The following is a 10,542-nucleotide window of genomic DNA, read 5'->3' as shown; positions in this document are numbered from 1 at the left end:
TGATAATGTCCAGAAAAATTCGCTTTATATTACTATAGAGTCCTTTTAACGAATGAGTTTGATGGTTTATCACAAACCTTAAATGAAAGAAGTCCTTTGTTCTCCTGCACCATGCATGCACAATCCTGTCGGCTGTATTTCACAGCACGACATACTGTAAAAAGTGTTTATACTATTTATACTTTCAATTAACAAATTGAAGTCTTGTGAAAGGTTGACAGGATAACTGGCATTAACTGTCAAAATAATTTCAAACTATTGAAGTTAGCTTACAGAACAAACATGTCAATCAACCCATATGATTTTTGCTGTAATATTTTTGTTTTGAAAAGTCACTGTGACTGATAGAAAAGTGATGGTTTTAGCAACATTTTAACCTGTCTGAATGCTAATAGTCATTTTGCGTCGGGGGGCGAAGCCCTGAACCCTCCACCAGGACTTTGTCCTGGACCTACCGGGGCCTGCGGCCCTTGGACCCTGGCTACTAGGTTTTTCTGATTTAAAAGTTGGCAGGTATGGTGAGGTTATAAAGCTTTTGCCTGTTAAAGAAAGGAGACTGATCCAATGCACAGACATTCGCGTGCCACGCTGTCACGACCCAGACGCACACCAGTGCGCAATCATATGGGAGCCGCGCTGAGCGCACCTCCAAGCGCGTCTCGCTGCCGGCGACGGCCGGGTATGGGCCCGACGCTCCAGCGCCATCCATTTTCAGGGCTAGTTGATTCGGCAGGTGGGTTGTTACACACTCCTTAGCGGGTTCCAACTTCCATGGCCACCGTCCTGCTGTCTATATCAACCAGGGTGAGCCCCACCCCTTTCATGAGCGCACTACGCGCGGAGTGACCCCTGTTACGCGCCCCCGGCAACAGGGGTGGCAAGCAGGTAAGCTGCGCGGGCGGAGCGCGCGGAGTGACCCATGTTACGAGCCCCCGGCCACGGGGGTGGCGGGCAGGTAAGCTGCTTACCTGCTGCGCGTGACGCCGGCCGCGGCGAAAGCGGACGAGGCGGGGTGTCGGTGCGGTGGGCGCGGTAGTGACCCTGGACGTGCGTCGGGCCCTTCTCGCGGATCGCCTCAGCTACGGCTCCCGGTGGGGCCCTCTCGGGGGAAGGGGCCTCGGTCCCGGACCCCGGCGAGGCGTCCCTTCTCCGCTCCGTAAAAGTGTCCATCTCTTTTCTTTTTTTTTTCTTCTGTTGTGGCATATGTAGCAGGTGCCTGCTCGTTTTTCGTATGTGGGTAACAACATTTAACTATGTACCGAATTGGTTTAACTGCCACCCGCAAAAAAAAAAAAAAAAAAAAAAAATTAATCCGCCCGACCCGACCCGCGAGCGGATAAAATCTTAGTTTTTTTTAATTTCATCCGCCCGATCCGCGGATAATCCGCGGACTCCGCGGTTGTGTCCGCAAACCGCGCATCTCTAGTTCATATGTTTGTAACTCTGACTGTGATGAAGTCAGTGCCTCACCAGCCATCAACCTCACCGCACGTCACTGGTTTACTTACTACTAAAAGACAAAGTTGTCTAGTATGTTCACTATTTTATTTAAGGACTAAATTACAATAATAAACACATTTTTTGTTACGATAAAGACAATAACTACATTTTTTGTGGTCCCCTTTATTTAGAAAAGTATCGATATACATTTTGGTACCGGTACCAAAATATTGGTATCGGGACAAGGCTAGGACCTTCTTGTATCGCACCAAGAAGCTCTGCATCTGAGAGTTGTGTTGTGTTGTGTTGGCGCTGTTCCACATTTTATGGACCTTTTTGTTTACAACATCAAGATTACAGATAGACGTTGGCCTTTGGCTACAATCTGGCACATTAACATGTTTTATGTTCATTCATGTGCATTGTCACATCTACCAAAAAAGACGTGTCAGTGTCAATGTCAGGGTTACAATAGTGTTATGAAAACGTACCTGGGGATAGTTGAAGACTAAATGTTCTTCTGTGTTCATGACCATTAGGTCTAAAATGGTGGCAGGTGCTGGCGGTGGAGGCTCAGCTCTCAGCTCAGTGTGCCATCGCCCAAAACCTACTATATACAAAACAGATCATGGGAAAGTGATAGTTGAAGATGAACTTTTACATTTCATCTTGGGTTAAAATGAAGACTTTAAGCCATGATGAAATTGTTTGGCTGGCAACAAATCATTTGTATCTACGTGGATTGAGGAGTCCAAGCAAGTTTTATTTGACGTCTGCCCTAATAGCACACTGAGATGTGTCGCACACAAATAACATTAAAGCCAGTTTCTGTCAGAATATGTTGGTGGCGAACCCTAAGATGCAGAGATGGCAGGCTTTGTCCAGGAAAACATGATTTAATTTAACACTATAGCAAAAAAGACAAACAAAAGGGTACAAACAAAAGGCGCGCACAAGGCGGAGAAGAAACTTGGCTATGAACTAAAATAGCACAAAGGCTAACTGTCGACAAGAAACAAAAACACTTACTGTGACACGAAGAAAATATGACATGAGCAGAGTGAACAAAAGTAGACAGAGCTACAACGACAAGTATTATGACAGGTAGTAGTGACAATAACCCAGCACTGACTGGAGAGGAAGGCAGGTTCAAATAGCAGCTGGCTGATTGACACCAGGTGTGGCCAGGTGCCAATCAGCCACAGCTGAGGGGACAAAGCACTCAGGGAGATAATCAGGAAATAACCAAAATAAGAGCGCTGACAGGAAAAACCAAAACCTAACTGAACTGTCAGTGACAAACCTGACAGTTTCAAGGTTTTAAATGAGTGTGGCGACAAAACCCCACGGTTTGTTTCCCGTCACTTGCATGAGTTGCCTCGGCGCAGCTCAGCCGAATGGAACAGCTGAGCCAAGAAGTCTCTGGCCTGAGGAAGGCTTAGGAACTGCAGGCGGAAGTAAGTGGAAACCTGAGGACTATTGTCGCAAACATGGATTGCCCAGTGACGGAGGTGGAGACACGGTGGACATCGGGTAACAAACGTCGGACTGTCCCCTGTACCGCATGAGAGGAACTCCAGGGGCAGATGGAGGAGTCATCGTCCACGGCCGTGAATCCTCATTCCGGGGGTCTGGACATCGGGATCGCCAACGCGTCTCACAGCAATGACCGGCGCCTCTGGATGTGGCCCTCACATCACCACGGTCGCAACTGCAGTCCGCACAGTGGAGCATGGTTGTAAAAAAGGGACACTCATAAAGCACCTGTACCATCAAAACCCAGCAAAAAGCAAGCTCACCTCAGACGTGAGCAGAGAAATATCGGAATTATTGGAACTGGTACTGAGCCAAGGCTGCCCTTTGTCACCGATTCTGTTCATAACTTTTATGGACAGAATTTCTAAGCGCAGTCAGGGCGTTGAGGGGATCCGGTTTGGTGGCTGCGGGATTAGGTCTCTGCTTTTTGCAGATGATGTGGTCCTGGTGGCTTCATCTGGCCAGGATCTTCAGCTCTCACTGGATCGGTTCGCAGCCGAGTGTGAAGCGACTGGGATGGGAATCAGCACCTCCAAGTCAGAGTCCATGGTTCTCGCCCGGAAAAGGGTGGAGTGCCATCTCCGGGTTGGGGAGGAGACCCTGCCCCAAGTGGAGGAGTTCAAGTACCTCGGAGTCTTGTTCACGAGTGAGGGAAGAGTGGATGGTGAGATCGACAGGCGGATCGGTGCGGCGTCTTCAGTAATGCGGACGCTGTATCGATCCGTTGTGGTGAAGAAGGAGCTGAGCCGGAAGGCAAAGCTCTCAATTTGGGACGGCGTGGCGAAGTTGGTAGAGTGGCTGTGCCAGCAATCGGAGTGTTGCTGGTTACTGGGGTTCAATCCCCACCTTCTACCATCCTAGTCACGTCCGTTGTGTCCTTGGGCGGGTTAGGGTTAGGGTCCTTGGGCAAGACACTTCACCCCTTGCTCCTGATGGCTGCTGGTTAGCGCCTTGCATGGCAGCTCCCGCCATCAGTGTGTGAATGTGTGTGAATGGGTGAATGTGGTAATACTGTCAAAGTGCTTTGAGTACCTTGAAGGTAGAAAAGCGCTATACAAGTATAACCCATTTATCATTTAATTTACCGGTCGATCTACGTTCCCATCCTCACCTATGGTCATGAGCTTTGGGTTATGACCGAAAGGACAAGATCACGGGTACAAGCGGCCGAAATGAGTTTCCTCCGCCGGGTGGCGGGGCTCTCCCTTAGAGATAGGGTGAGAAGCTCTGCCATCCAGGAGAAGCTCAAAGTAAAGCCACTGCTCCTCCACATGGAGAGGAGCCAGATGAGGTGGTTCGGGCATCTGGTCAGGATGCCACTCGAACGCCTCTCTAGGGAGATGTTTAGGGCACGTCCGACCGGTAGGAGGCTACGGGGAAGACCCAGGACACCTTGGGAAGACTATGTCGCCCGGCTGGCCTGGGAACGCCTCGGAATCCTCCGGGAGGAGCTGGACGAAGTGGCTAGGGAGAGGGAAGTCTGGGCTTCCCTACTTAGGCTGCTGCCCCCACAACCCGACCTCGGATAAGTGGAAGAAGATGGATGGATGGTACCGAGACCAACATTGGGCTGGTCAAAACGAAGCTAGTGAAAGTGTTTTCCACTCGATTTTCTCCGACTTTGGATGCTGACACGCTGCGGGAATATTTGTCCCATACATGGAAGAATGGAACAGTGACGTGTCGTAAAATGGAATCTGCCAGTAGGAGGTGTGGCTCTATTCACATTACTGCTGAATGGAACACTCTTGTTGACATGTAGGACCCAAAACTTTGGCCTGACTGGACTTATGTCCGCCGCTACTATAAGGCCTGTGGTCCTAAGGTTTTTGGTAATGAGTGAAACGTCCTGTTGCTCCACGTGAGAGTCAGTCTGCAAAGTAGCTGCACTGATAGGAACTTGTAACTTTTGATGAACATCTGTGTTGTGTCTGTGGGCTGCGTGTCGGTCACAGCCAAACTGATGAATCACGCAGAGTTGTGGTGGACAAACTGATGGACAGTTGTGACATTCCAAAAGACGTTCCTGGCTAAGCAAGACCTGGAAAGACTCAATTTTATACATAGTGACTTTCTTGGTGCAGGAGAATCTACAACTGACTTGAGTACTAAGGTCGTCCGGGGGAGGATCCCAGGTGGGGTCGCTACAATGTGGAATAAGAAATATAACCAGCTTGTTAATATTATAAATACACTTTTGACCCAAAACTGTAATTTCCCCGACTAGTGATTGTGATCACAGCATCAACACATCTTGCTAACATATTCCACTTCAACTCTGCCTGGCGGGAGGCACAGATTCGCTAAAATAAGCGAACCGAAAGTGCCGAAAAGCTGGGGGCTAACTAGCTAAATGCTAGCTCAAAGCCGTTGCCCAAAGCTACACAACAAAAAGGGAGGAGTTGGGACATATTTTCAACGCTTCTGACCACACAAGTGATCTACAGGAAAGCCTGACAAAGCTCTGGCCGCTGCAAAATACGAGAAAGAGAAAAATCTTTTTGATGTTTCCAAGAAGCATGCAGATTCCGTGGAAAATGGGCGCCTTGAGGAACGCCTCAATTATGTCAATCACAAGTTTGGATAAATAGAAAAGATTTGTAAGTTTTTGTGGTCCAAGTTCCTTTCTAGGAACTTTTCAAGTTTTCTTGTAATCAGACAACATTTTCAGTAAATCAGATGGAATTTGATCCTGTTTTTTAGGAATTTGCAGCAAAGAAGTTTGTCTACCAAGTTTTGAACTGAACTCGGGTGCCAGTATGGTGACATTCCTGCACCCGATTTGACCCCCGGGTTCGCCTAAAGTGTTAGTTTGTTGAAGACTCAAAAAGCGTTTTTGAAGTCTACAAAAATACATGCGATAGGTTCACGGCCTTTGACGTTGACAAAAAGGTATGCAAGTTCTGTGAAAGGCCAAATTGTCATGGTTTTTAAAAAAGTGGAGTCCAATTTGAGACCCTAAACCAGGCCTGGGCAATTATTTTGACTTGGGGGGCCAAATTTAGAGGAAAAAAATGTGTCTGGGGGCCGGAATATCTGATTTTTAGGAACACTAAAGTGTCAGAGCTTGGTCCGCATTGCCGGCAGTAAGTCGGACACGTTTCCAGTGAGGGTTGGACTCCGCCAAGGCTGCCCTTTGTCACCCATTCTGTTCATAACTTCTATGGACAGAATTTCAAGGCGAAGTCAAGGCGTTGAGGGGATCCGGTTTGGTGGCTGCAGGATTAGGTCTCTGCTTTTTGCAGATGATGTGGTCCTGGTGGATTCATCTGGCCAGGATCTTCAGCTCTCACTGGATCGGTTCGCAGCCGAGTGTGAAGCGACTGGGATGAGAATCGGCACCTCCAAGTCCGAGTCCATGGTTCTTTCCCAGAAAAGGGTGGAATGCCATCTCCGGGTTGGGGAGGAGACCCTGCCCCAAGTGGAGGAGTTCAAGTACCTAGGAGTCTTGTTCACGAGTGAGGGAAGAGTGGATCGTGAGATCGACAGGCGGATCGGTGCGGCGTCTTCAGTAATGCAGACGCTGTATCGATCCGTTGTGGTGAAGAAGGAGCTGAGCCGGAAGGCAAAGCTCTCAATTTACCGGTCGATCTACGTTCCCATCCTCACCTATGGTCATGAGCTTTGGGTTATGACCGAAAGGACAAGATCACGGGTACAAGCGGCCCAAATGAGTTTCCTCCGTCGGGTGGCGGGGCTCTCCCTTAGAGATAGGGTGAGAAGCTCTGTTATCCGGGGGGAGCTCAAAGTAAAGCCGCTGCTCCTCCACATGGAGAGGAGCCAGATGAGGTGGTTCGGGCATCTGGTCAGGATGCCACCCGAACGCCTCCCTAGGGAGGTGTTTAGGGCACGTCCATCCGGTAGGAGGCCACGGGTAAGACCCAGGACACGTTGGGAAGACTATGTCTCCCGGCTGGCCTGGGAACGCCTCGGGATCCCCCGGGAAGAGCTGGACGAAGTGGCTGGGGAGAGGAAAGTCTGGGCTTCCCTGCTAAGGTTGCTGCCCCCGCGACCCGACCTCGGATAAGCGGAAGAAGATGGATGGATGGATGGATGGACTAACACAAAACCTCACTCTTGATTGAATGCTAAAAATGTTATGACAGACTGCCTGAAAAAAACGGAATATAATTTTACATTTTTTTTACTGAATGAGAATGCACATGTAAATAAAGAATGTGGGATTTACAATATTAACTATGAAGGATAAAATACTGAATATTGACAACATATGAAGGTCACACCCCCTCGCCATTGACATTGTTTATAATCAAGCAAAACGCAACAAACACAGCGAAATATCAACGCGAAGGGTAAAAAATAAACCCACCTACAATCTGATTATCACTAAGTTTTAGAACTTTGTTGTAAAAATCTCCTTCCGCATCTGTCCCTGACACCCACATTTCAAACTGGCCGCTCTGGAAACACTGTGGAAACGCTCCCCACCCACACTGCTTGGTGCCTCGTCTGAGCGGCTGTGACTTAGATGACCATAGTAAGTAATTAAACGACCATAGTAAGTAATTAGATGACCATAGTAAGTAATTAGATGATCATAGTAACTAATTAGATGACCATAGTAACTGGTATATCATGCAAAAGCGCAGATTCCAACCATTGAAATACTTTGTATAGTTCAGGGGTCGGCAACCTTTACCAGTCAAAGAGCCATTTTGACCAGTTTCACAAATTATAGTAAACAATGGGAGCCGCAAAAAATTTTGAAATTTTAAATGAAATAACACTGCATACAAAGTTTATTTTTTGCTATGTGCTATGTATAAACCAGGGGTCTCAGACACGCTGCCCACACCTTTTTATGGAATTTTTAAGCTGGTGCGGCACGCGGGTTTTAATTTAATAGCGCTTGTCAGCGTCATGCGTGCCGTGATGGTACAGCATATAGCTCCCACTACAATCAGCGTGCCTGATCAGCCACATGTTGAATGGGGCTTCCGCTTGCTCACGTAAGTGACAGCAAGGCATACAACACTCTTACTAATAATGCGCCACACTGTGAACCCACACCAAACAAGAATGACAAACACATTTCGGGAGAACATCTGCACCGTAACACAACATAAACACAACAGGACAAATACCCAGAATCCCATGCAGCCCTAACTCTTCCGGGATACATTAGACACCCCCGCTACCAAACCCCGCCCACCTCAACTGACGCACATAGGGGGGGGGGGGCTTGATGTGTGAGGGAGCAGGCTTGGGGTGGGGGCGGGGTTTGGTGGTAGCAGGGGTGTATAATGTAGCCCGAAAAGTCAGGGCTGCATGGGATTCTGGGTGTTTGTTATGTTGTGTTTATGTTGTGTTAAGGTGCAGATGTTCTCCCGAAATGTGTTTGTCATTCTTGTTTGGTTTTGGTTCAAAGTGTGGCGCATTATTAGTAAGAGTGTTGAAGTTGTTTTGAAAGTTTAAAGTTGTTTTGACTGTTTGGCTGTGTGCCTTGCTGTCACGTATGTGTGCAAGCAGAAGATGTATATTATGTACGGGGCGGCATGGCGTAGTGGGTAGAGCAACCGTGCCAGAAACCTGAGGGTTGCAGGTTCGCTCCCCGCCTCGTACCATCCAAAAATCGCTGCCGTTGTGTCCTTGGGCGGGACACTTCACCCTTTGCCCCCGGTGCCACTCACACCGGTGAATTGAATGATGAATGATAGGTGGTGGTCGGAGGGGCCGTTGGCGCAAATTGCAGCCACGCTTCCGTCAGTCTACCCCAGGGCAGCTGTGGCTATGAAAGTAGCTTACCACCACCAGGTGTGAATGAATGATGGGTTCTACATGTAAAGCGACTTTGGGTACTTAGAAAAGCGCTATATAAATCCCAGGTATTATTATTATTATTATTATATTATGTTAAATGTTGGGCTGGCACGCTGTTAATACAGATTGTAGCGGGCGCCAAATGTTGTACCATCATGGCACGCCCTTATTATAGCTGTAAGGGTGAAAATCGGTGAATATTAATCCCGGGAGTTTTCTGCGAGAGGCACTGAAATCCGGAAGTCTCACGGGAAAATCGGGGGGTTCAGCAAGTAAGCTGCTGAGCCGCATCAGAGTGATCAAAGAGCCGCATGCGGCTCCGGAGCCGCGGGTTGCCGACCCCTGGTATAGTTGAAGACTTCCGGTCATTAGAAAACATCACTGCACATCATAATGGCAGCTACACTTTCCATCTTAAAGATCTAAAAAAAAAAAAAAAGTATTTGGGAATGTCCGGTGGCCTTAATTTGCCCAGATCTGCCCTAAACCATGCATGTTTTCTTAAAGACTGAAGAAGTGTAAGAACACACGCTTGTTTGTTCTGTCCAAGAGAAAAACGTCCGCGAGGGTTTCTTAAGAAGCGGTCTTCAGTACGCACAAGAACCCCAGCCCTTTTTTTGAAAAAGATCTCTTGAACATGTGGCAGGACAACCCAAACTTCCAGCCGTCCGGCTCGGCTCCCAAGCTGGACCAGGTGCAGGGTCAGGTGAACGAGGTGAAGGTGATCCTGAGAGACAACATCGACAAAGTGCTGGAAAGAGGCGACCGACTGGACGACCTGATCGGCAAGACGGACGACCTGCAGGCCTCGGCGAGTTCCCACGCTCGTTTACGCCATTTCAAAAGATATCTTTTGTCCCTTTGTTTTGAATATTGTGTTCTCCCACCAGGCCGACTCCTTCCAAAGGACCTCCACGCAGGTGGCCAGGAAGTACTGGTGGAAGAACATCAAAATGATGATCATAATCGGCGTGGTCGTGCTGGTCGTCCTCATCCTCATCATCCTCTTTGCTACCAATGTTATTTAACTCAATCACCGCACAAACTGATTGTTAAACACTCCACACCACCTTCTCCCACTAAATGAATTCTTTTACCAAGGTTCAGAAATCCATGTTGTTTTATTGGTTTCTCACACTTGCCTATGTTGGATACATTATCCATGTGTGTGTACAGTGGAACCCTCATTTACCAACCGCGACATTTGCGGACTTTTCCGTTTACACCCTTTTAGATGGAGCGAATTGTGCCTCTGTGTGCCAACGTTTATTCTGTGTTCCGACTGCAAATAAGAAAAGCAGGGCGCAGCTTTTCACGTCATGTCTCAACACCGGTTTTCAGCGTTTCTACGCCTTTTGTCATATTTTGTCCATTTTGCTGACTTCCCGAAACTCAACAAGCAGGCGCGGAAAGAAGGGAGTACATTAATGGAGCTCACCAGCATGGGAGAATTGACGAAGCGAGCAAGTTTTGACAGTTTTCTGGAAAAAGATGCCAGAGCAGACTTATTTCACCGCGGAGGAAAAGACGCTACCTCTCGTTCCCTTTTCTTCTCTCCATCTTCCTGTGCTGATGTTAATATGGTTGTTAAACTTAAGGATGTGTGTGATTTCTGATCGTTTGTGAGGGCACCAAAGGGATTTCTGTAGCAAATTGGCTTGTTGTTTTTGTTTAATAAAGAGAATGTTGATTCATCCTTGTTATGTTTGCTTGATATACAGTACTGTATGGCACTTTATATTGTGTTCAAAGTGTACAAACCTTTGCTAATATACGGACTTTTGT

General features: G+C 47.8%; 1 protein-coding gene across 1 annotated transcript in view; it reads left to right on the top strand.

Annotated features, from left to right (window-relative positions):
- The window catches only part of LOC133610216 (vesicle-associated membrane protein 8), a 14,436-nt gene extending 3,985 nt beyond the window's left edge, over positions 1 to 10,451 (top strand). Inside the window, exons 2-3 of the mRNA XM_061966337.1 lie at positions 9,404 to 9,568; positions 9,648 to 10,451. Of these exons, the coding sequence (XP_061822321.1) occupies positions 9,404 to 9,568; positions 9,648 to 9,785 (303 nt within the window). The 3' untranslated portion in view covers positions 9,786 to 10,451. The remainder of the gene's footprint in view (positions 1 to 9,403; positions 9,569 to 9,647) is intronic.
- The last annotated feature ends 91 nt before the right edge of the window (positions 10,452 to 10,542 follow it).

Source organism: Nerophis lumbriciformis, linkage group LG11 (genome assembly GCF_033978685.3).
Source record: "Nerophis lumbriciformis linkage group LG11, RoL_Nlum_v2.1, whole genome shotgun sequence".
Classification (NCBI taxonomy): Eukaryota; Metazoa; Chordata; class Actinopteri; order Syngnathiformes; family Syngnathidae; genus Nerophis; species Nerophis lumbriciformis.
Note: the sequence above shows the minus strand (reverse complement) of the source record. Positions and strands in the feature narration are given on the sequence as shown.